At 40.3% G+C, this 26622-nt stretch overlaps 1 protein-coding gene and 1 non-coding gene across 4 annotated transcripts in view; both read right to left on the bottom strand.

Moving 5' to 3' along the window:
- The window catches only part of SLC35A1 (solute carrier family 35 member A1), a 39509-nt gene extending 17373 nt beyond the window's left edge, over positions 1-22136 (bottom strand). For 2 of the 3 annotated variants that reach the window (XM_003258317.3, XM_003258318.3), the window contains exons 1-2: positions 22042-22136; positions 17476-17653 (exon numbers count right to left, since the gene is read on the bottom strand). In XM_003258317.3, the coding sequence (XP_003258365.1) occupies positions 17476-17653; positions 22042-22057 (194 nt within the window). In that variant the 5' untranslated portion in view covers positions 22058-22136. Of the gene's footprint in view, positions 1-17475; positions 17654-21502; positions 21573-22041 lie in introns of those variants that run through there. The other variant, XM_030809462.1, reaches the window with a different exon arrangement.
- Positions 6476-6583, bottom strand: LOC115834532. The gene has a single exon (XR_004029478.1). It is a non-coding gene; the product is annotated as a U6 spliceosomal RNA (small nuclear RNA).
- Positions 22137-26622: the final 4486 nt, after the last annotated feature.

Below are 26622 nucleotides of genomic sequence, written 5' to 3'. Positions count from 1 at the left end.
GGTGACAGAGTGATACCCTGTCTCAAAAAAAAAAAAAAAAAAAAAAAAAAAAAAAAAAAAAAAGTTGACTTTTTTCTTTTGTTCCAAGGCAATATGAAAGTGTTTTCACTTCCTTTTCTTTATACTAACAATGACAGATTTAAATCTAAACTGTTAGTGTTAACAGCTGTGATAGAGTTTAGTAACTAACAATTTTCCCATGAATTGCAGCAATTAATTTTATGAAAAAGTACTTTTAAATGTTGTATTGTTTATCTTTCAACCAACTTATAGCTTAGAAATTGATAACTTAAAATTCAAATATTTGGCCGGGCACGGTGGCTCATGCCTGTAATCCCAGCACTTTGGGAGGCTGAGGCGGGTGGATCACGAGGTCAGGAGATCGAGACCATTCTGGCTAACACAGTGAAACCCCGTCTCTACTAAAAAATACAAAAAAAATTAGCTGGGTGTGGTGGCAGGCACCTGTAGTCCCAGCTACTCGGGAGGCTGAGGCAGAAGAATGGCATGAACCCAGGAGGCGGAGCTTGCAATGAGCTGAGATCGCACCACTGCACTCCAGCCTGGGCAACAGAGTGAGACTCCGTCTCAAAAAAAAAAAAAAAAAAAAAAAAAAAAAATTCAAATATTAAAAAAAAATCATCTTATTTACATATGCAGCTTTCGCAATATCCAACTGCTAATCTGCCCCTCCCTCAAAACAGAATTTACTAATTTCTCTTTTAAGTTATCTGATATAATCATTCATATGCACAACAGTATATGTACAAAGATAATTATTACATCTTTGTGTTGGAGTAGAAGACTGGAAACAACCCAAATGCCCATCAGTACAGACTGGTATATATGGTATCTATATATAATGGAATACCATGCAGCTTTTAAAAAGAATGAGATAGATTTCTATGTACTGACATAAAACCACCTCTAAGGTAAAATACTTGTGTTAAAAAAAAAAAGGAAAGTGGGGTACAGTGTGCATCACACACAATGCCCAGCAATCTCTTGCATGTAACATTTGCTACTTTGACCACGTCAACCTTATCTATCAAAGCAGCCATCCATTAATTCCTTCCCACACTCCCTTTTTTTCTTCCAGTTCTAACTTCTTATTGAAATAGGTATAATTTCACATGCCAAAACTTCCAGGGCATTGTAAGTATAATCAACAAGGATGGGGGGAATCTCAAGTTAAATACAAATAGAAACCAAAACCGATTGTCTACAAAATTATACTTGGAGAAAAAGAGAACTCAAATATTCTAAAACATAGTATTTTACTGTATGCTGTAAAACTAAAAGCAAAGAGAACTACATACAAATACATACTTCAGTTAGTAGGTTTGTTTTTTTCTCAGGTAAATATTAGAAATTCTGAAACTACTCATTATCTATTCTAGGATTGAGCAAATAAGTAAATATCTTGAGCATAATGGGAGCTAGAATCCTCACCATTAGATAATGGAACAAACATGGGTAAGGGGAAGTTTAGAATGAACACAGTGATGTTAGATCAAAATTGTAGGTATCAATCAATGTAGAACTCTGTTATACACACACACACAGAACTAGATTTAGATAGGTGTGTATGCATACACATGCATATATATTTCATAGCTCTGTCTGCTAAAAAAGTCTAAAGTAATGATACTCCAGTATCAATGTGTATACCAAATGCCTAGGTTCTGGTTTCTAAATACCATTCTGGAAAAAAAGGGAATAAAGGATCCTTGAAGAAATGTATGATTGCAGGGTTGGGGCAGGGAAAGTACAAGAAAAGCCTGGAACATCTTGATATGCTAAAAAGAAACTGTTTAATCCCACTGTGCAAATCTGGGACATTTTGAGCATCAAAATAATAATAATGAATTCTAACCTGCACAATAAAATAATCCTTGAGTCCATGTTCATATAAATACAAAGAGGGAGAGAAAGGGGGGAAGAAGGGAAATTTCTAGAGTAGAATGCCAATAAATGTATAGGTAATGATGAAGTATTAGGAAGTTATCATTTGACAACAGTAGCAGACCACAAAACCAATAGGTGAAAGTTTGATGAGAAAGAGAATTATTTATCTAGTCTCAAAGTCTCTCTCCAAAAAGACACTTATTAAGAACAAAGAGGAAACTGGTAACTTTATGTGGAGAAACCTAGCAGGCATTACCTTAATCAAGAAACCAGGATTAGGCCAGGTGCGGTGGCTCGCACCTGTAATCAGCACGTTGGGAGGCCAAGCTGGGTGCATCGCCTGAGGTCAGGAGTTCAAGACTAGCCTAGCGAACACGGTGAAACCCCATCTCTACTAAAAATACAAAAATTAGCCGGGTGTGGTGGCACGTGCCTGTAATCCCAATCCTACTTGGGAGGCTGACGCAGGAGAATTGCTTGAACCCAGGAGGCAGAGGTTGCAGTCAGCTGAGATCATGCCATTGCACTCCAGCCTGGGCGACAAGAGTGAAACTCCATCTCAAAAAAAAAAAAAAAAAAAAAAAAAAAAATCAAGATAAATCACCAGTAATGGAACAAATAGATACCACGTACATCTTTATATACTGCACTAAAAGGGACGCATCATTTCTATGATATCCCTGACCCAAAAAAACCCCTAAATCTAATCATAAAACTCAATAAACATAACTTGAGAGATATTCTAAATTAAATGGCCTGTGTTAATATCAATGACATGAAAAAACATGGAGGAACTCTCTAGATTAAAGGAAACTAGAGACATGACAATTAAATGCAAACTGTAATCCTGGAGAGGACTGAAGTCCAAGAAAAATAATTATTTTGCTATAAAGGACATTGGTGGGGCAACTGGAAAAATTTATATAAGGTCCATGAATTAGGTAATAGTACTATATCAGTACTGATGTCTCAATTTCGATAATTTTATTGATTATATATAAGAGAATGTCCTTGTTTTTAGGAAACATGCACTGAAGAATGTTAGGACAAAGAAGCATCTTGTCTAAATCTTACTCTAAAATCAGAAAAAAATTATATACATGTTCACACAAATAGGATAGAAGAATATCATAAAACAAAAATGTTTTATCGTATGTGTAATGTGCTATGGGCTAAATGTGTTACCCCTTAAAATTCCTATGTTGAAGCCCTAATCCCCAAATGTGATTAGTATTTGGAGAAGGGTCTTAGGTTTAGTGAGGTGATGAGGGTAGAGTCCTCATGATGGAATTAGTGCCTTGTAAGAAGAGGAAGAGGCCAGAGCCATCTCTCTCTCCATCACACGAAGATACAGCAAAAAGGCAGCAGTCGGCAAACTAGGAAGAGGGCCCTCACCAGACACCTAATCTGCCAGCATCTTGATCTTGGACTTTCCAGCCTCCAGAACTGTAAGAAATAAATGTTGCTTAAGCCAACTGGTCTATGATATTTTATTAGAGCCACCTGAATGAAGAAGACACATGGCAAAGTGTTAACATTTGGAAATAAAAAGAGAAAAAATTATTGTAAACTACTGAAATGTCTAACAATGCCACTGTGCTTATCTTTGTCTTAATCAAAAATACTTAATTACTTCATTGTTCTGAAAGACTCATAATTTGAAAATCAGAGTTCAAGAAACTTGTCTTCTAATCCTATCATTGTCAATTACTTTCTAGGTTCCTTTGGCAAATTAAAATTTCCCTCAGCCTAAGATTTCTCGTCAAAGAAGAGGAAATAGTGTCAGCCAAAATGAAGATAAAGGTTGAGTAGCCCAAATCTGAAAATTCAAAATCTGAAATGTTCCAAAACCTAAAACTTTTTGAGTGCCAACATGACATTGAAAGGAAATGCTCATTAGAGCCCTTTGGAGTTCAGGTTTTCAGATTTGGGATGCTCATATCAAATTAATATAATGCAAATATTTCAGAATCCTAAAAATTCTGAAATCTGAAACACTTCTGGTCCCAAGCATTTTGGATAAGGGTTAGTCAACATGTACAAGAATGAAATGAAAATAAGCCATATTTACCAGCTTGTTCCCCTCACCTGTTTCTAAGGCTGGACATCAAAGAGTGTTTCCTTAACACTTTCACTCTCTGGCAGCCTGCCATTCTCAATAGCAACAATTCTGAATAACTGAAGGCAGCAAATATAATCTTAAAGGAGGATGTGTGGCATTTTACATAACACATTTTGACAATGATTACTAGTTGGTATTCTACAGAGTATAGCTACCTGCTCTCTAAAGAAGACATCTACTCATGAGGTTTTTAAAAATACTTTTCAAAGTCCCAAAAGGGGGCATTATTCTTTTCTTTGGCTTTTCTAGGGCATTTTAAATTTATAGCAATAATACACTTTCAGTGCTTTCCTCATATTTTCTGCCTAGTTTTCTTGGAGACCACAGCAACATATGCACCTTTGCCTTCTGTTCTTTTACCCCAACGTGAAACAAATATCTTTTCCTTTTTTTCAAATAAAAATTACATTGGGAGGCCGAGGCAGGTGGATCATGAGGTCAGGAGTTCGAGACCAGCCTGGCCAACATGGTGAAACCCTGTCTCTACAAAAAATACAAAAATTAGCTGGGCATGGTGGTGTGTACCTGTAGTCCCAGCTGCTCGGGAGGCTGAGGCAGGAGAATCACTTGCACCCAGGAGACGGAGGCTGCAGTGAGCTGAAATTGCACCACTGCACACCAGCCTGGGCAACAGAGCAAAACTCCATCTCAAAAATAAAAAAATGATGACAATATATATCAGGCACCCTTCACTGAAGCAAGTCTGTATTTCTTCTAAGAAGTTAAATATCCTAAAATTTTCAAGTAAATTGCATTTATAATTTTTTTTTTTGAGACAGGATCTCACTTTATCCCCCAAGCTAGAGTACAGCGGTGCAATCTCAGCTCACTGCAGCCTCCACCTCCCAGGTTCAAGCGATCCTCCTGCCTCAGCCCCTGAAGTAGCTGGGACTAAAGGTGCACACCACCACACCCAGCTAATTTTTGTATTTTCTGTAGAGATGAGGTTTTGCCATGTTGCCCAGGCTGGTCTTGAACCCCTGGCCTCAAGCAATCCACCTGCCTTGGCCTCCCAAAGTGCTGTGATTACAGGTGTGAGCCACTACACCCAGTGTGCATTTGTAATGTTTAATAGAGTTCTCTTTTAAATATTTTAAATACTGTCTTTGTCTGCTTTGTGTTGCTGTGAAAGAATACCTGAGACTGGGTATTAAAAAAAAAAAAAAAAAAAAATTTGGCCAGGCGTGGTGGCTCACCAGCACTTTGGGAAGCCGAGGCGGGCAGATCACAAGGTCAGGAGTTCAAGACCAGTCTGACCAATATGGTGAAACCCTGTCTCTACTAGAAATATAAAAATTAGCCAGGGGTGGTGGCACATGTCTGTAGTCCCAGCTACTTGGGAGACTAAGGCAGGAGAATCGCTTGAACCTTGGAGGCGGAGGTTGCAGTAAGCCGAGATTGCACCACAGCACTCCAGCCTGGATGACAGAGCAAGACTCCATCTAAAAAAAAAAAAAAAAAAATTAGCTCACAGTTGAGCAGGCTGAGAAGTTCAAGGGCATGGCCCTGGCTTCTTCAAGGGCTTTCCTGCTGCATCACATGGCAGAGAAGGTCTAAGGGGAGGCGGACACGTGTGAAGAGAGCAAAACGTGAGGAGCATCCTGGCTTTATAACTCACTCTCGAGAAATAATCAATTCCTGCAAGAACTAATCCTGTCTCTTGAGAGCCACAGCTCACTACCAGGAAAACAGCATCAAACCACTCATGAGGAATTTGCCCCCACAACCTAAACACCTCCCACTAGACCCTGCCTCCCAACATCACCACACTGGGGATAGAATTTCAATGTAAGTTTTGATGGAGATAAACCACATCCAAACCACAGCATATAACCAGGACAAAGAAAATACTTGGAATTAACTAAGCTATTGTCTTCCAATGTTTTAGCAAACCAGTTATACCCTTCAGCCTACAAAACTTTTACCATACTAATGTGAATGTTAGGATATCCATGCCTCATGGCATGCAACCCATCTACAGTTACCCTAAGGAAGGCATTAAAGGCAAGAGAAAGAACCAAAGACAATGGGGTCTCAGCCATTTGACCTAGATTGCCATCATGGGTTCTGTCTAAAAAGGACTACCTGGTTACAGAACCTCTCTACCACCTCAAATTCTGAAAAAGAGACTGACATTTCATTTAAAACATGGATCTGGAACCTTGCTGATCCATTTGGTCACACAAAACTTTTAATCGGAGATTGCATGAATTAGTCTCTTTCCAGGCTCAAAGTTCTTACACATGAAATGAGTTTGACTAGACTTCAGATCTCCAAAACCTCACCAAGAACAATCCATGGAGCTACAATTGCCTCTGCTTAAATTCTTGGGACCTGAAGATTCTAACTTGCACACTTGATTGAGTTATACACCCTGGCCTGCTTAATTTAACTCTTACAAAGTTCTAGGGCACTGCCTCAGTACCAGACTGACTCCTTTGTTCTTTGAATATGGAATGCTTTACAAATCTGCATGTCATCCTTGTACAGGGGCCATGCTATCTTCTCTGTACTGTCCAAATTTTTAGTATTATGTGCTGCCAAAGCGAGCATTCCTTTGTTGTTTCTTAAACAAGCTGCCTTCCATTTCTCTAAACAGAGCACACCTATCATGTGTTCCTCTTTGTATTAGTCCTGGGGTTTCTGGTTATCCTGTCCAGAAAACAGCAATCTTTAAGGTGCATGGAGTCAAATGACATTACAAATAAGACTGTTTTTACAAGATCATTGTTTTTTAACAATGTCTTCCAATTCCATGAGATTAAATACTTTTATGTGATAAGAGCTCCCAAATTTACATCTCTAGCCCAGACCTCTCTTCTGAGTTCCAGACCCATTTAATCCAACTGCCCATTCGGATGTCTCAAGACATTAAAAACTTTATATTATACCTACCCAAAATCAAACTGTTGACATCTTTTTCCCCCAAATCTGTTTTTCCTGTTTCAGAAAAAAAAAAAAAATAACTCTACCCAATTGTTTATACTAGGAAACACAGATGTGCTTCCTGATACCTCCCTTTCCTTCACCTACTATAGTTGATTATTATTATTCATGGACTGTATGTGTGAATTCTCCACTCATTAAAATGTATCTGTAATCCCCAAATCAATGCTGGTAACACTTGCAGTCATTGGCAGACATATACAGAGTGGCAAAAAATTTGATTCACCAAGCATGCACACTCCTGGCTGACGCTGAACAAGTTAACATTCTTCCTTGTTTCCACTTTCAGATCATAAACAAGTGCAATCTATTCAGTGCCACATTTTTTGCATTTTTGTGCTTTGTGTTGGTGATTTTGTTTAAATGGCTCCCAAGCACTGTAGGGCTGACACACTGTCTGATGTTCCTAAGTATAAGAAGGATATGCTATATATTATGGAGAAAATACATGTGATAGATAAGCTTTGTTCAGGCATGTTATAGTGCTGTTGGCCATGAGTTCAATGCTAATTAATCAATAATATACATTAAATAAAGTGTCTTTAGATTGAAGCACACATAAAACAAGGTTATTGTATTGATTAATTGACAAAAATGTGATCAGTTGCTCACAGGAACCTACCCTGTATATCCCCTAGGAGCAGGGGTTTAGTATTCACTAGTTTAGTGTTGGTGGTGACTTTATAGAACATAACTACTGTGATTATCCAAACCCATCACCAAGTCCTACAGATTCTACTGCCAGAGCATAACTCAAATCCATTAACTTCTCTTCGTGACCTGTGCTGTCATCCTACGTGATTATCTCGCCTCTATTAAGTTTCCCTACTTCCAATTCATTCTCAAAGAGGTCAAAGTGAGTCTCAACATGGGTTCTATGTTAGTCCCTCACTTAAACCATTTAATGACTTTCTTTTCTTTTTCTTTTTTTTCTTTTGAGATGGAGTCTTGCTCTGTCACCCAGGCTGGAGTGCAGTCATGTGATCTCAGCTCACTGCAACCTCCGCCTCCCAGGTTCAAGCAATTCTCCTGCCTCAGCCTCCCAAGTAGCTGGAATACAGGCATGTGCCACCACACCCGGCTAATTTTTGTATTTTTAGTAGAGATGGGGTTTCACCATGTTGGCCAGGCTGGTCTTGAACTCCTGACCTCAAGTGATCCACCTGCCTCAGCCTCCCAAAGTGCTGAGATTATACGTGTGAGCCACCGCACCTGGCTCCACTCAATGATTTTTCTAATGCACTTCAGATTAAATCTAAAATCCTTAACAGGCCCATACTACTACTGTGATACCCTGATGACCTCTCCTGCTTCATCTCAGCACCAAAGTCAAGGACTTTTCTGCCTCAGGGATTTCAAACACACAGTTCTCTGCCTCCACTCTGCTCTTTTCTTGCCTAAAGTCTACTCAACTGACAGGTTTAGGTTTCAATGTAACTTCCTCAGAGACGAAACCCTTTAATCCAAATGCAGGCCCTCTATTATGCGTGTTTGTAGCACCCTCTACTTTTCCCTCATAACATCACCTATTTATTATTTATTATAATATTTGGTTCTCCAATAGGCTATAAGTCCATGAGGGCAGAACTACACCTTTTTAATTTGCAGTGTTCTAGTGAAAACACTAGAATAGTGTTGAGTATATAATTGAGGCTTGATAGGTATTTTCTAACTAAATAAATGAATGCATGAACCCGACTGTCCCATTATATCTTATTAACAATACCTTGAAATGACTTAGAATGACTATTTGCTTCCAATGTTTGGAAGGAATGAAACACAGATTTGAATATGACAGTGATATGTTATTATATAAGTGAACCTTAATTATAACCAAAGGATGGTTTCAGGTGCTACTTCGATAAGTTTCTGCCCCCACCTCCCACCCCCGTATAATATATGTACTTACTTTAACAATTAGCCAAGACTATTCACTAAGCAAAGAACATTACTGAGTAAACAGCATCAGAGACCATACTAAATAAACAAACCACCAAATGGACTGCTGTATAATGAGGTTAAGCTTTGCACAGTTCCAAAAAAATTGAAGTTCTAGTATACTACTTTGTATCAACCCTATGACATAGTTATTGTACTTTATTACAGTGTAAAGAATGGGCAAAAAGGAAGAAGCTTTTACTTCATTTAATCATAGTTTTAAATGAAGTTTAATTTTTTTTCCATTTAAATAGTAATTTCTTTTCCTTTCCCTGTATTCATTCTCCAGAAAACTCAAATCAACATTGAGCAAATGTTACTAATTTTTACATTAACTCTGCAGTATTTTTCTGGAAATATGGGGAAATACACTATTTTAATAATCAAGATCTAAGTTCTTCTAATGTTTTTTTTTTTCTTTTTCTGAGACAGAGTTTTGCTCTGTTGCCCAGGCTAGGATAGGGTACAGTGGTACAATCATGGCTCACTGCAGGTCCTCGCAGGCTCAAGCAATCCTCCCACCTCAGCCTCCCAGGTAGCTGTGACTACAGCCACACACCACTACACCCAGCTAATTTTTTTATTTTTGTAGAGATGGAGTCTCACCATGTTGACAGGCTGGTCTCCAACTCCTGAGCTCAAGAAATCCTCCCACCTTGGCCTCCAAACTGCTGGAATTACAGGTGTGAGCCACCACACCTGGCCAAGATCTAAGTTCCTCTTAATTTTTCTCCTCTGAAGAGAAGTTCAAGTTCTAAACCTTTAGTTATTTCTAATATAATTCTTCCACAGCCTCCCATAATATCCTGAAATTGTCATCCTTTCTGTGAGATGATAAAGTCTTCTCTAATTTGAAAGCAAAGAAAAAAGTCTAATTTCATTTTTTTAGCTTTACACAATTATTTTAACATTATATGGGAAAGAATTTTCAAGCAAATATAAATTCAAACATGAATCAACTTTGGTTTCCTGTGCATATAACAAATCATCTCATAACATTTTTTGTAAAAATTATTTTCTAATATTTAGAAGCCTCTCCATCACAGCAAATAAAGCACTGACATCCAACCTGTGTTTTAACAGACTACATAACATCCTGTTTGCCCTTCATCTACTTACTCTTTTTGAATTACCAATTTTAATATGTGTACAAAGAAATGACAACACTCAGAGTACCTGGAAAATATTTTACTTTTTTGCAAACACTAAATCTAAAAGACCATTATAAAGCTCTAGGCCCTTTCATTTGCTGCTCCTCTTAACTGTTCATATCACTCTTAATGGCCCATAGACTGGCCATGTATTTTATTCATCTGTTAGATACGAGTTCTACATTTCTCTTCAAAGAATCAATATGTCAGTACGTTCAATTCTTTGCCTTCTACTTTTAAACTTAACTTCTTCGTAAGGCACCTTTTCCAATTACCCTCTCCACCCTGACTCATTCCGATTACCTGCTCCACCCTAATTCCAATTACCTGCTCCACCCTGATTCATTCAGATTACCTGCTCATTCTCCACCCTGACTCATTCCAATTTCCTGCTCTGCCATAACCATTTTTCCTGCCAAACCACTCACCCCATCACTCTCTTTAAATTAGCCAATCGGAATTAGTTTAGCCTGTGCGGTCTAACCCTAGCCAATAGGGGAATGACACAGCAGCAGGGGCCATGTCCATCAGGAATAAGACCCCCTTTTCCTCCCTTGTCCAAGTGTGTGCTCACACTGCTCCAGCTGTGAGGGTGTACCCTTCTATAGAAGGAAACTGCCTTGCTGGGAAGAAAAAAAAGAAAATTTTATATTTGAGTGCTATTTCTTTTGCGGCACCAAAACTTTATAACAATTTGGGGACTCGTCTGGGATTACATTCCCCTCCAGAGGCGGTCTCCGGTTCTCTCTTGTGAGGAGATGCACCCCGCCCCCTTGTGGCGGCCTCGGGGGTGAGAAATCAGGACCCACTCAGTGCAAAGGATAACCCGAGCTCTCAGCAACACGGAAACCAAACCGGCCAGCAACCTGGGGTAAAGGATCCTCACATACCACGGCGATGACTGTGCACAGACCAATGAAGGAGAAACCACGGGAACCAGTAAAGTACTTTCTTGGTGGTCAAATTCTGGAGGGATGAATGTGTGTGTGCGTGAACGATCACAGACAACCCTGCTTGTGGTGTTGTGTGGATAGTGACAAGTCCTACTGCTGGACGGAGTGAGTAGGTCCTCTCTGCGGTTCCGTAGCTACCTCATATGGCTTAGGGCAGATCCTGCTGTGGGATTTATACCAGCACGCCAACACTAAGAAGGGCCTAATTCTCCCTTGGGGGAGCAGCCAGAGAGGACAACATGAGTAGGAAGTGTGCAAGAGACCTTCGGAGGGGGAAAGGGAGGAAACAGGTCAACCTCCCAGGGCAGGCAAGGCAAGACACCCTGGTTTGAGGGGTTGAGCCTTCCAGAGCAGGCAAGGCAAGACATCCCTGGTTTGAGGGGTTGAGTCTTCCAGGACAGGCAAGGGAAGACACCCCTGGTTTGATGGGTTGAGGCTTCCGCTAATTTCAGGGACTGAACCTCAAAGAACTGAGAAATCCCCATTACAGGGGGTTGAACCTCAAAAAGGTGAAAAATCCCCATGGGGGGTACACTGAACCTCAAAGAGATGAGAAATCCCCATTGTGGGGGGGCTGAACCTTACACAAACCTCCAGTAGTAAGAAAAATATTCAGAACTCCCCTTCCCTTCTTCTCGGGGGAAAGAAAGGCTAAACTCCACTCCCACTGGTCGCTCCCCTAGGGGAAGGAGGAGAGGGAAGAACAGCAGCATAAGCGGCTGGCAGAGGCAGGGAAAGACCAGCAGAGAGGAAAGAGAAACTGGGAGAGGAAGTTAGAGAGAGAGAAAGAGAAAGAGACAGAGAGTCAGAGAGTGAGAGAGAGAGACAGAGAGAAGTAATAAAAACAGTGTACCCTATTCCTTTACAAGCTAGGGTAAATTTAAAACCTATAATTGATAATTGAAGGTCTTCTCCATGACTCTATAACACTCCAATACCACCTTGTTGTCAGTGTAAACAAAGGCATAGCCTGAAAGCACTGAGATCACTAACGACCCGTAGCCTTCCTATCAAAAATCCTTAACTCAGTAACCCGCGGACGACCCAAATGCATTCAATCTGTACCGGCAACCGCTTTGCTAACAGAAGAAAGTAGAAAAAATAACCTTTAGAGGAAACCTCATTGTGAGCACACCTCACCAATTCAGAACTATCCTAAGGCAAAAAGGTAGTTTACTAACTCAAAAATCTTAAAGTATAGGGCTATTCTGTTAGAAAAAGATGATTTAACATTAACCACTGATAATTCCCTTAACCCAGCAGGTTTCCTAACAGGGGATCTAAATCTTAATTAATTACCATACAAAGGTCCAACCAGACCTAGAAGGAACTCCCTTCAGGACAGGGCGATAGATGGCTCTTCCCGCGTGACTGAGGGAAAAAGCCACAATGGGTATTCAGTAAGTGATAGGGAAACTCTTATAGAAGTAGAGTTAGGAAAATTGCCTAATAGTTGGTAAGCTGTTTGCACTCAGCTAAGCCTTAAAGTACTTACAGAATCAGGAATGAGTGGTCTATACCAATTCTAAGTTAATTTAAACTAAACAAAGTCTTATTAATAGCAAAGGATAATTGACATCCCAAACTTACAAGGTTTTCAACAAAGGTAAAGTTTGCTAAAAGTTAGCAGTGTAATATGTATTATCCTAACTTCTAATCTTCTGGCCTTAGGCAGTCTAGTCCACAGACCTGAAGGAAGTTTGCTTTGGAAAAGAATGGTTATCATCTTGGCGGAAAAAAAAGGAAGGGGGGTGAGAATTTATATAAAAAGAATGTTATATAGTACATTATTATCCTAAATTAACTGGTTGTTTAAAGAAAGGGATGTTTGCAGGAAGTCAGAAAACTGAGGCCTGTCAAAGATTATGAAAGTCGTGAAAAATGCTATAAAAGGGAATTTATGCAAGAAATGTATAATTTAAAAGTAATTAGGCCTCCTGAATGTAAAACTATTGAAGAAACAGTTTATGTGCAAGGTGTATAAGGAAAGTAAAATATACTTTTGGTAAAAGGATAATAAGGAGGCATAGAATGTGGATTTTTACCTGCATTAAAAGGTTAAAAAAAATTTTGTTTTGAGGGTTTAAACAAGTTTTAAAATGTTAATTGTAAAGGAAATTCTGTGTGTAACCATACTGGCTAAAGTTAAAGGGGTATAATCCAGTTTTTCTGTGAACTGGACATTAAAATAAAAGCACAATGGGTTTTTCTTAAAACACTAAAAAACACTAGCCTGCTCTTTAACAAAATTTTATAGAAGGTTAAAAAGAGTCTATGGAAATCTTACCTTATGGTCAGACATTAAAATTGGATAAATATGTCTACAGGGTTTTATTAAAATTGAGTTTAATATTAATAATACACTAATATAAAGGTGAAATTTAGCTTATCTGGTATAATCATACAGGAAGCATTGTCAAATATAAAATGGTGTTTGGCTTTCTTTGGTCTAAAAACTAATAAAAATAGGTGCTAAAGGAAATTTCTCAGGAAGAAGACACTAAGGACTATAAAGTCCACTGCTGGTGTCCCCCAATTTTTTTTTTTTTTCTGAGTCGGAGTTTCACTCTTGTTGCACAGGCTAGAGTGCAATGGCACGATCTCGGCTCACCACAACCTCCGCCTCCCAGGTTCAAGCGATTCTCCTGCCTCAGTCTCCCGAGTAGCTGGGATTACAGGCATGTGCCACCAAGCCTGGCTAATTCTGTATTTTTTAGTAGAGACAAGGTTTCTCCATGTTGGCCAGGCTGGTCTCAAAACTCCCGACCTCAGGTGATCCGCCCGCCTCTGTCTCCCAAAGTGCTGGGATTACAGGCATGAGCCACCGCACCCAGCCTGGTGTCCCCAAATTTAAAACAAAAGATCAGTTTCTCATAAAGTATATACTTGGTTTATCTTCCACTTTCCTTTCCCTCAAAACTAGAAGTCTTTTAGCACAGGTACCGCCCCTAGAATTTCTGGTAAACGGGCACCAGCCTGGGGATCACACTCTCATCAAAGGGTGGAAAGAAGGAAAACTCGAGCCAGCCTGGGAAGGATCCTACCTTGTGCTGCTGACCACCGAGACTATGGTTCGTACCACAGAAGGGGGATGGACACATCACACCCGAGTCAAGCAAGCACCATTATCAACAGAATCATGGACCATGGTTCCCAGATCAAGCCCTACCAAATTAAAGCTAAGAAAAGCTTAGTCTATCTATCTTTTCCTTTCCTAACACAGTGCCTATATCCATTACTATTCCTACCACTAGCAACTCTAACCCCACTTTAGAGCATTTCTATGGTTTAGGAGCAGAGGTCACTGGAAAGGATCCTATAGGCTTCTTTAAGATGCGCTTTGTTCTCCCCGCTCCACCTCCTACAACTGCCCCTTTCGCAAACCTACGAAATAAAACTATGCCTCGCCTCATGCCAAATGACAAAAGCAAGGTCTCAGTAGAAATAGGAGACCTAAGGCAAACCATAGCCATTGAAACAGGGTATAAGGATGTAAATGCCTGGTTCAAATGGATTAAATATTCCATTCACACTTCAAACAAAAGTAACTGTTACGCTTGTGAGCAAGGTAGGCCAGAGGCCCAGGTTGTTCCCTTTCCACTGGGATGGTCCTCAAATCAAGTGGACATGGAGTGCGTGGTAGCTTTTTCAAGATTCTACTGCCTGGAATAACAAATTGTGCTAAGCAATTTCTCTGCTACTTCCTGAAGTCCAACACCCTGCAGGTCAGCCCCCAAGGGCCATCCAGCCTCCATCTTCCAAAACCAATTTTACCTCCTGTCTCCAACGACAAGGGGAAAAATTTGGCATTCCTTGGAGACTTAACAGGATGCAGTGAAGTCAGGCACTTCCAAGAGGTGACCCGTCACTCTGCCCTTATTCATCCCTGAGCGGATGTATGGTGGTATTATGGAGGACCTTTACTGGACACTCTGCCAAATAATTAGAGTAGTACTTATGCTCTAGTTCAATTGGCTATCCCTTTTACTCTGGCATTTCATCAACCAGAGGAAGGAAAAATAAGACATCGTAAAGCGAGAGAAGCTCCTTATGGGTCTTTCAACTCTCAGTATTTAGATGCAATTGGAGTCCCACGGGGAATACCAGATCAATTTAAAGCCCAAAATCAAATAGCTGCAGGATTTGAGTCAATATTTTGGTGGGTGACAATTAATAAAAACATAGATTGGATAAACTACATCTATTACAACCAATGGCAATTTATTAACTACACTAGAGATGCTGTTAAAGGAATAGCTGAGCAATTAGGGACTAACTGCCAGATGGCTTGGGAAAATAGGATAGCCTTAGACATGATATTAGCAGAAAGAGGAGGAGTTTGCATCATGATTAAAAGTGAATGTTGTACCTTCATCCTAAACAACACTGCCCCTAATGGAAGTATAACAAAGGCATTGCAAGGTCTGACTGCTCTGTCCAATGAGTTAGCCAGCAACTCAGGGGTAAATGACTCCTTTACAGGATGACTAGAAAAGTGGTTCGGTAAATGCAAAGGAATAACAGCCTCAATTCTTACTTCCCTCACAGCTGTAATGGGTGTACTTAATCTTGTCGGGTGCTGTGTCATACCATGCATCTGTGGGTTGGTGCAGAGTAAGCACTCATAGAAATGGCACTTACTAAAACCTCCATTAACTATTCTCCACCTTATCCAGAGAAGCTTCTTCTTTTGGAAAATCAAGCAGAACTAAGCCAAGGCATGTTAAAGAAGTTTGAAGAGAAAGAGCTATAAGGAAAATGCAAGAGGAGGGGATTGTTAGATACAAGTTCTAAATTTCTCTTCAAAGAATCAATATGTCAGTATGTTAAATCCTTTGACTTCTACTTTTAAACTTAACTTCCTCGTAAAGCAACCTTTTCTGATTACCCTCTCCACCCTGACTCATTCTGATTACCTGCTCATTCTCCACCCTGACTCATTCCGATTTCCTGCTCTGCCATAACCATTTTTCCTGCCAAACCACTCATCCCATCACTCTCTTTAAATTAGCCAATTGGAATTAGTTTAGCCTGTGCGGTCTAACCCTAGCCAATAGGGGAATGACACAGCTGCAGAGGCCACGTGCGTCAGGAATAAGTCCCCTTTTCCTCCCTTGTCCAGGTGTGCGCTCACCATTGCTCCATCTGTGAGGGCACATCCTTCTATAGAAGGAAAACTGCCTTGCTGAGAAGAAAAAAAAGAAAATTTTGTATTCAAGTGCTGTTTTTTTTTTTGTGGCACTGAAACTTTATTTATAACACATCTTTTTCATATTTGAACTACTTCAAGTGGATTAGTATAAGCCTTTTTAAGATCTAGAACCAATTTTCAACACTTTCACTGGGTATCTTTCCCAAAATGATAGCCATGCTTGCAGTTGCATTATCAACTGTCTCATCACACATTGCTGAAGCTGAAGCAATCACAATGTCTTGTAACATTTCAATATTTAAATGTAATGTCTGTTTCTACATAAAAGCCTACATACAACACTAGTCCTCCCTGCTTCCCTTCACTCACCAACACACATCTTGAAACCTGTATGACTTCTTAACTGTCCTAATGACTCAGATAGGTCCCCATCTCATAAATCTTTCCCCTGGTAATTTACCTATTAGATTTCATTTAATTTTCAGCACCTCATATTATTTTCTCAAATTAAAAAAATGAACAAACTGAAGCTTAAAGAGGTTACAAGTGTGTATGCAGCCACAATCTCAGTCTAGGATTAAAATTAGGTCTATCTCCTCCAATGCCCCTAATTCTTAACCCTCTCTTATACCACATCCTTAGCTAAACAATTCTTGCATGATGTTTCTGATTCAAAGCCCGGTGCTGCCACATATTAACAGTGTAATCTTAAGGAACCTCAGATGCTACGTCAATAAAACAGGGGTAAAGTACTTACCTTGAAAATGTGGAAGGAGTAAATGAGAAGACAAAAAAAACACATAGCACAGTGTCCAGCACTTAACATAGGAAACACTCAAGAAATGTTATTATTATTATATTCATCCAAAACACAAGTCAATAATTGTTTTCTGTAAGGGCCAAACAGTAAATATTTTAGGCTTTGCAATCCAGTCAATCTCCATTACACCAAAACCAGGGAGCAAGCTGGATTTGGCCCATGGGACATAGTTTGCCAACTCCTACTCTACAGCAGCATTCTTCAGCCTCAGCAATACTGACATTTGGGGCTGGATAAATCTTTGTTGTGAGGCTGTCGTGGGGACTGCAGGATGTTTAGCAGCATCCTTGGTCTCCACCCACTAGATGCCAGTAGCATCTCTCAAGTTGTGAGAACTAAAAAATCTTCTGGGGGGCAACATCACCGCTAGTTGAGAAACACTGGCTCAGAGCAATTAAACATATAAAGATGTAGCTTGAATTTTCTAACAAATACCCTCACCAGGTAGAAAAATAATTTAACGCACTGTAAGTATTTATACTCACTTAGCTAAAATTCCCACACTTAGCAATAACTTTATAACTTCTGTGATACACACGGCTGTGGTTGAAAAGTAGAGTTCTTTGTCTGATGTCCTTGTGTATCTTAAAGCTATGGTATAGGCTGCAGCCATCAGGGTCATCACTGCCAAGCAGTATAACTTGAATAATAAAGTGACATTGTCTGGAAAATACGTGCAACAAAGACATTACTTAGTAGACAATATATGTGTATATATAAGCTAATAAACTAGTTATAGCCCAAAAATACTTTCCAATTCCAAGCACAAAATATTTTCTAAAACTCATGTTTAAAAATTTTTTTCAAAACAATGCTTGCCAATTACATGAGCATGTACACACACACACACACACACACACACACACACACACCCACACACCCCACAGCTGACTTTAAACATCAGCCAATTAGGCATAAGTTTTGTTCCTGGGGAGTGCCCCAATTGCAAGACTATGTAGCATACTGATTCTAGTTCAGGATGTTATAAATTACATTTTATATATATATATACTGTTGTTGGTGGTGGCTTTTTTTTGGAGACAGGGTCTCACTCTGTCCCCCAGGCTGGAGAACACTGGCACAATCTCAGCTCACTGCAACCTCCGCCTCCCAGGTTCAAGCGATTCTCGTGCCTCAGCCTCCCGGGACTACAGGTGTGCACTACCACGGCCAGGTAATTTTTTGCATTTTTAGTAGAGATGGGGTTTCCCCATGTTGGCCAGGCTGGTCTCTAACTCCTGACCTCAAGTGATCCGCCCGCCTCCGCCTCCTGAAGTGCTGGAATTACAGGTGTGACCCACCGCGCCAGACATATATTTTAGGACAGGGACTCACTCTGTCACCCAGGCTGGAGTGCAGTGGCATGATCTTGACATGATCTCGGCTCACTGCAAACTCCGCCTCCCGGGTTCAAGCAATTCTCCCGCCTTAGCTCTTGAGCAGCTGGGATTACAGGCACCCGCCACTACGCCCAGCTAATTTTTGTATTTTTAGTAGGGAAGAGGTTTCACCATGTTGGCCAGGCTGGTCTCGAACCCCTGACCTCAGGTGATCCGCCCACCTCGGCCTCCCAAAGTGCTGGGATTACAGGCATTAGCCACCACGCCTGGCACCAGCACATATTTTAAATATTTTTATGATTACAAACTTGTGGATGCAAAGCATGAAACCAACTGCAGCAATGTATATTCTAGATTTAGAGGCAGCAGAAAGAAAATAATAATTGAGAAATGAGTGGGGCTTAATATAAAACTTTATCACAATAAGAACTTACATCTAGCCACTCATTTCATTGCATTATACAAAACAATAATTCCTAACACAGGAAAAGAATATTAAGAACACAGCTCTATAAAACTAGAAATGCAGGAAACATATAAACACTCAATTTAAGAATTGCCTGCAAGTATATCTGAGCAGCAGCCATCTCTCAGGCACCAGAGCCTGTCCAAGACCTTTGGTAAAACCATAAGCAGTGGGTACCAAGTCTCCCTCATACTTCCTTATTCCCAGACCTGCTCGGGTACTGCCGTCACCCAAGGATCCAACTATTTCTACTTTCCTTACCCACCTCCCACCTATTGTCCCCCAGTTCCCCTTAATTTCCATTCAAATCTTTAGGCTCAAGGTTAAACAGGGATCAGCAAATGTTTCTGTAAAGGGCCAGAAACAAATATTTTATTTTAAGCTTTCCAGAGCCATACTTTGACAACTCCAGGTTAAGAACCAGAAGGACACCGGGTGACTCCAGCCTGCTACTTTAACTACATTATATGCTAAGTACGATTTTGTTCACTGCTTTGCGAGCCTAATCACAATTCAAAGACTGTTTTCATAGGGAAATAAAACAGGAGTTTCAAACAGATTATCTTTAGATACAATGTGGTTGGAACTTACAAGGAAAGAAGTTCTTCCATATAAATATTTTCCCCAGTGAATTAAAGAATATTTTCTGAATTGTAGGCGATTTAAAAAAATCATATCAGGTTTTAAATAAAAAGTAAAACAGAAGAAATAGTTTTTAACTGCTTAAACCTTCTTTCCAAAAGATCTGAGGAGCCAAAAGTCAGTGTTTATATAAAAGGAAGTGAAGGAGATCACTATAATACTTCCTTTGTTCTAAAGCTTTCCTACACAAGGGAAAAAATATGACTTCAAAAATAAACAGCAATAACCTTTAATCAGTAGAAGAGAAGGCACTTCCCATCTTCTAGATAAAGGGTGAACAAACTATATATGTCGCTAGTTTACATGAGGCCTGTGAACTCACGATGGTTTTACATTTTTAAATGGTTGATAAAAAATGTAATAACATCTTGTGATACATGAAAATTGCATGAAATTCAAATTTTAGTGTCCATGAATAGTTTTATTAGAACATAGCCATGTTCATTCGTTTCTAAATTATCCAGGCTACTTTTTTTTTCCCTACAACAGCAGATCTGACTAGTTATGACAAGAGACTATCCAGCCCTTCACAGGAAAAGTTTGCCAACTCATGTGCTAGATTATCAACACTTTCATAAATAAGAGAAGTTAGGGCTGATAAACTAAAAAGTACTTTATTTTAGCTATTGTATAGGTTCCTGATTCCAAAAACAACATAGTGAATATTTAAACACTAAACCAAATATATCTGATAGCCTACATATTCTGACTTATAATATTGTCATTAACTTGAAAAAATACCTTTTTGCATAGTGATTATATGGGAATATATATTATATTCTTGAAAATAACTACTGATCTAAGTGGAAGAGTAATCAAATAAGTTTAGGTATGTGCAAAACAGATTGGGCTTTGACATGGAATACCAGTTTTAAACGTATTTCAACTTTTAAATACTAAATGTTTTTAAGTACGATTTTCTCTGGCAGTTTAACATCAGACCAAACTATTTCTTGTTCACTCCGTTCACAAATTCTCCAGTATAAAATTTCAGTTATTAGCAATTTGAATTATTTCAGGGTAATATCAAAAGTCTATATGTAATCACTTCAAATTGGGCAAATAATTCAAATCACACCCAATGCCAGTAACTATAAACCTAGCCCACAACTCAACTGGCAGCCACATCTTAACCCTGCATTGTTCCCTGCTTCTCACGAAGTTCTGTTAGCTCCCACATAGTGTCTGGGTGGAAATGTCCCCCAAAAGAAATTACAGTTTAAAATGTTTTTTTCAGTTATGTTTTACTATAGTTTATGGGGACATTATTTGTAATACCTAAGAACTTAGAAATTCAGGAAGTCCCAGATCAATCTTTTGTGGATATTCGGAAACTATGGAAACTGTAATTTTGTTAGGATTACAATCAAAGCTCAACAAATATGTATTGGCAATAAGCCTAAACCTTTACATTGTTGCAGCTATTTCAAGTAATGATTGGACTTCTGTAATTTATAAGTTTTCGTTCGGATCAATTTTGCTATCCCCATTCCATTTTAGTTGTCAAAACAATTCTATTTCTTTTTGCTTTATTTCGTGTGTTGCTACAAAAAAAGGCTTTTAAGATTGGACTTATTTGAAATGAAACAGAAAGAAGACATAAGAGAAGCATATGCAACTAAAGACAATGCCCCTGGGCAGGGCCTGATGATAAACATGGACCCCGCAACAGGGAAAATAACTTGACACCCACGCAAGAAGATATTCCTTAGGTATTCGTTCAATATTTATTCAAGGGTGAAGCCAAGTGCTCTATGGAGGAAGGGTGGAGCAAGAATCCGGGTGTTGCCCAACTTCTCCTAATTAATGCACCACAGTCAAAGAATCCACCTCTGGTCCCAACTTACACACACTGCTCAGCAAAAAGTGGTGCGGAGTCAATTAGACTCGCCCGCCTTAAATGTCAATTAGTCAACAAATACTCCTTCACCCGAATGTGCCTTCCCTTGCGAGGAGGGAGGTGGATCTCAGCTTCCACCCCAAACATCAGTGTTCCTTCTGACTGCATACAGCATTCTCATAATTACATACAGCATACAGGTGGGAACTGTTAACGACTGTTACCTTCCTTTCGTTACGATTTCAGTGCTGTTTTGACGCCCCAGTGATGTCTTTAGTGGTTGTTGCATGGCCCAGCCGCCGCGTGGGATCTGCGCCCGGAGCCTGCCTTTAAGCCTCTGAGCATTCACAGGGCAGGAGGCGCAAAGGAGACCGGAGCCGCGGGGCCAGGGCCAAGAACTGTCCTGCCTCGCTGGGTAATGCGGTCCAGCCCCGGACCCACGACCTGGCCCCTCTCCGGGTCCGCCGCAGCCCCGGCCTGTCAGAATTCGGTTCCCACCCACTCCCAGCTAGTGGAGGTCAGTGCGGTCTCTGACTGCCGACCTGCCCAGCGCGGAGTCAGCCGCGGAGACTGCAGCCGCAGCGGGAAGCCGGCTGCCCTGACTGCCGGGAGAGGCTCCACGCAAACTCCTGACGCCTCAGCCCGGCCCCAGAGGCAGTAGGCAACCAGGGTGCTCCGCTGCCCGACAGGGGCTGACCAGCGCAGATGCTCGCCCGCCGCCGCCCCCCGCGGACTCCCCACTCCCAGTAGCCCCAGTCCTCACCTCTCGGGGCAGCCATGGTTCCCCGACAGCCCCGTGCGGAACTGACGCCCACCCCCTCCGCGCCTCCGCGCAGGACACCGGGGACCGCCCCTTGTGGTCATAGAGACGAAGCCGCTCGGCCTAGAGCGCCTCGCCGGCCTCCCGGTCGGCCAAGCACTAAAACTGGGCTCAGGAATCCAAGCTACGCCCCAAAATGGGAGAACGCGGATCGAAGGGAAGCCTTCCCGGCCACGTCCTAGGTGACAGGTGTGTGAAATTCGGTTGGGGAGGTGGTTCTGTAAACGGCGGCTCCCCGCCGGCTAAGGAAGTTGAGTGAAGGGAGCGTTGCCTTCTGGGAATCGTAGTCCTCACAAAGGTGTGAGTAGGCGGCAAATAAGGATTTGGGTTTAGCCTTAGGGATTCACTCCTGTCAAAGCTGTTAGAGAAGCTCCCAGAACTCGTGAAGTAACAGAAACTACTTGCGGCAACATTTGTAACTTCCACCTAGCTCATTATCTTCCACTGTTACCTTGTGTTCTAGATAAGTTATAATTTATGCTACATATTGTTCAGAAGTCTTGTGCCTGTTCCATATCGTCAGCATTGTCATCGGTTATGTTTACCCACCCAGACATTCTAACTAATGATCTTCGCACAACAAAACGGCCTTTAAAAAATCAGATGTATCGGCCGGGCTTAGTGGCTCACGCCTGTAATCCCAGCACTTTGGGAAGTCGAGGCAGATGAATCACCTAAGGTCAGGAGGTTCGAGACCAACCTGGCCAATATGGCGAAACCCCGTCTTTACTAAAAAGACAAAAAATTAGCCGGGCATGGTGGCGCGCACTGGTAATCCCAGCTACTCAGGAGGCCGAAGCGGTAGAATCACTTGAACCCGGGAGATTAGAGTGAGCCGAGATCGCGCCCCTGCACTCCAGCCTGGGCGACACAGCGACACTTCATCTCAAAAAAAAAAAAAAAAAAAAAAAATTAGATGTATCAACAGGCATTTTAAACACTATAATCTCCACTTTCACTAGGGGATGTTAATTAGCTATCATAATTGATATTAGAAATAATTCATTGGTGAAATAAATGATGTTCACGATATGTGGATTGGTTTTAAATAATATGAAAATACCTCAGCACTTACAGGAATAGGGATGCAAGATTCTGAGCTGCCCAGCAGCCCACACCTTCTGCAGCATGTTCTTTCTACAAAATTGTCCTTTTAGAGGGTTAGTTATATACCATTGTCTTGTTAAATATACATATAGATACATCTGGTCTGTTAACATTATTGGAACATTTTGCATGCCTTAATAGCATCATATTAATATTGGGAGGCACTCCCGGGAGACCAGAGTTGACTTTGTAGAGGCAGACATTTGATTAATCTCATTTTGTAATAGTGTTGGACTTTTCCTCTACCTGGTAGTAAGTGTGCTCACTGGTGCTAATCTTCCCTTACTGTAATTGGTACAGTTTCCACTTGTAGAATTATTCAGTTCTCTACTGTGTATGTACTTATGCATACATTTAAACAGAATATTCATATATGTACTTGAAATTAATTTTAAAAATTAAAAATATTCTATCATATAGTCCTTCCTTTGTTTTACAGCTACTGCTTTGTGTGGTTTATCTCTTCCCATTTTGGACTATCATTATAGTGTCAACTTACCTCAATTAAGTATAATTTCTAAATGCTCAATTTGTTCCAAAAGGCCCTTGTAAGCCTGCCTCTGTTTTTAAGTCTGCACCAGCTGTTTGTACTTTTTATATTTTTGTCTTTTTTTCTTCTTGTAGAGATTGTGGGGGCGTCTCACTTTGTTGCCTACGCTAGTTCTCGAACTCCCCACCTAAAACAATCCTCCCACCTCAGCCCCCCAAAATTCTGGGATTACAGGTGTGAACCACCACACCTGGCCTGCACTAGCTTTTTGAAGCATGTTTTAATTTCTGGCAACAACAAGAGGTTTTGTTTTTTCCTGTCCTAGGTGGTAGAATCAACTAGGAACTATCATTCCTTCTGGTGAGGAAGAGCATTTTACACACACACATACACACATACACACACACACACAGAGAGATCCCAATTAAGGTGGGTCAAATGCTGCTGAGCCATTTTTGTGGCATTTCTGGTTCACATAACATCATGCTGTTGAATCCTAATTTTCTTATCCATTTTCATTACCTCAAAAGACTATTATACTTCATTGGCATCAACCTTAACTAGATTTTGATGCCTCTTTGTCCTAACCCAGTTAGCCCAAGACCAACAGGGACAAACCTGTCAAACTATAGTCTGACAAAGTTGAGCTTACTGATGCCTTCTGATATAAAGTGGATATTTATCCCTTCCTAGATCTCATGCTGAATTGTAATCCTCAATGTTGGAGGTGGGACCTGGTGGGAGTTCTGAATTATGAGGACAGAACTCTCACGAATAGCTTGGGCCATCCCCTTGGTGATAAGTGAGCTCTCACTCTGAGTTCACAGGTGATCTGGTGTTTTAAAAGTCTCTCTCTCTCTTTCTCTCTCTCTCTCCTGCTCTGGCCCTGTGATGCGCCTGCTCCCACTTCGCCTTCTGCCATGAGTAAAAGCTACCTGAGGCCTACCTAGAAGCATATGCCAGCACTGTGTTTCCTGTACAGCCTGCAGAATCATGAGCCAATTAAACCTATTTTCTTCTACATTACTCAGGTTCAGGTATTTCTTTATAGCACTGCAAGAACCACCTAAAACACATTCCAATGAGGGAAACTGAACACCAGAGGTATCTCAGGAAACAAAGAAAAAGATAAATTTATAGAATTTTAGGGAAAGATGGGATTAGGTGAAATTTAAAGAAAGCAGTGTTTGATAAACTCAAAGCAGGACTATAAGTATCCAATAGGGACTGTAGAACAGTCTCAGGATCCTGTTTCTTGAAAACTACAAAGTTACCATAGATGTGGAATGTTGTATTCAGGAGCCCCTTAATTGAGGCTGCTTCTTTGTATGAAAATGACGTAGATCCCCCCAAGCAAAAGTAGGGTGTTTCATTCTTACTGATGTAATTTCAAGCAGCAAGTTTTCCTAGAGTATATGATTTTTGAGAACAAAGTTTTTCAGTGAATTAGAAAGCAAACACTCAAAGAAGGGCCTTGCTATTATACTTTATAGTGTCAGCATATCCTTAGTTATTTCCCATTAACTTTGCAGCTGGATTTACCTGGGTTTGTTATCCCAGCTCAATTAATGACCAAGCAGCTATTTACAGTCTTACTCTGAGCTAATTTTTACTTTCTCACTCTGAAGTATCCTCAGTCTTGGAGGAAAAAAATATTGATTTAATGTCTTTCTTTCATGTGTGCCTAGTTTTCCTTACAACTCTGGTTAGAGAAAGAAGCAGCAGTCCTTAACATGTGAGATACAAGGCCCTGTGCCTGATAAGGTAACCTTACAGTGCTTCAAGCAGCCATTGCTATTGCCACTTGAGTCCCTAATGATTTCTGATTGTCACTAGAAAACTACAGTATTTGCCTCTCTTCCATTTCCCGCTCATGTATCCAGAGCTACCCCAGTCTCAGTGATGTGTATAAAAAGAAGCCCAGTACTGTATCCATTGGTAATAAAGTAAAAGTATGAACTTAATTAAATAAAAAGGCTGTGAGGAAGCAAATACCAAAAGGCTTAAGGAGGTTATAATTGAATTCAAATATGGTAGCTATATAATAGATTATTAAATGTGGTAATGTTTAAAGAATAGTAAACAGTTAACCATAAAGAACATATAGATAAGATATAGATACCAAAAGAAAATTGTTTCCCTGATAGTTTAAGCATATTACTTTTATTGTGCTATTAAGCATCCAAAACCTATTTGCTAAGTTATTGTTTTTTTATTTATTTATTTTTATTTTTTGAGACAGAGTCTTGCACTGTTGCCTGGGCTGGAGTCTAATGGCACAATCTTGGCTCACTGCAACCTCTGCCTCCAAGGGTTCACGCAGTTCTCCTGCCTCAGCTTCCTGAGTAGCTGGGATTACAGGTACACACCACCACACCCAGCTAATTTTTTGTATTTTTAGTATGGACGGGGTTTCACTGTGTTGGCCAAACTGGTCTCGAACTCCTGATTTCCTGATCTGCCACCTCGGCCTCCCAAGTTATTGTTATTTTAAAGCAATTATTTCCTATGGTATAATATGACTAAAAAGCCAATAATTGTCACATTTTATAATTGATAAAAGGATACAGGGAGATAATATAAAATTCAATGTCTGGACTAGGAATTAAACATGAGTAATAATCATCTGTATCCAGACATTTCATGTTTGAGCTTAACTATCCCATGCCTCTGTTTTCTTTTTTCGTTACCATAATCCCTCTTTCCTTTTCCTGCCAGTCACTGATGGTTTGTACCTATTTCTACCATTTTATGCTTGCTTTGCGTCAATGGTGTTTCCACTCAAGCCAACTCTATGAAAAGAGAGTTTGACAATTGCCTACTCCATTGATGACTCTAATCCATCATCTTCTTTTATTATTCACCATTTTTTGAAAGTCATAATGTGCCAAGCATTATTCTAGGCATTAACTGAGGGCTAGAAAACA

Source organism: Nomascus leucogenys, chromosome 3 (genome assembly GCF_006542625.1).
Source record: "Nomascus leucogenys isolate Asia chromosome 3, Asia_NLE_v1, whole genome shotgun sequence".
Lineage (NCBI taxonomy): Eukaryota > Metazoa > Chordata > Mammalia > Primates > Hylobatidae > Nomascus > Nomascus leucogenys.
Note: the sequence above shows the minus strand (reverse complement) of the source record. Positions and strands in the feature narration are given on the sequence as shown.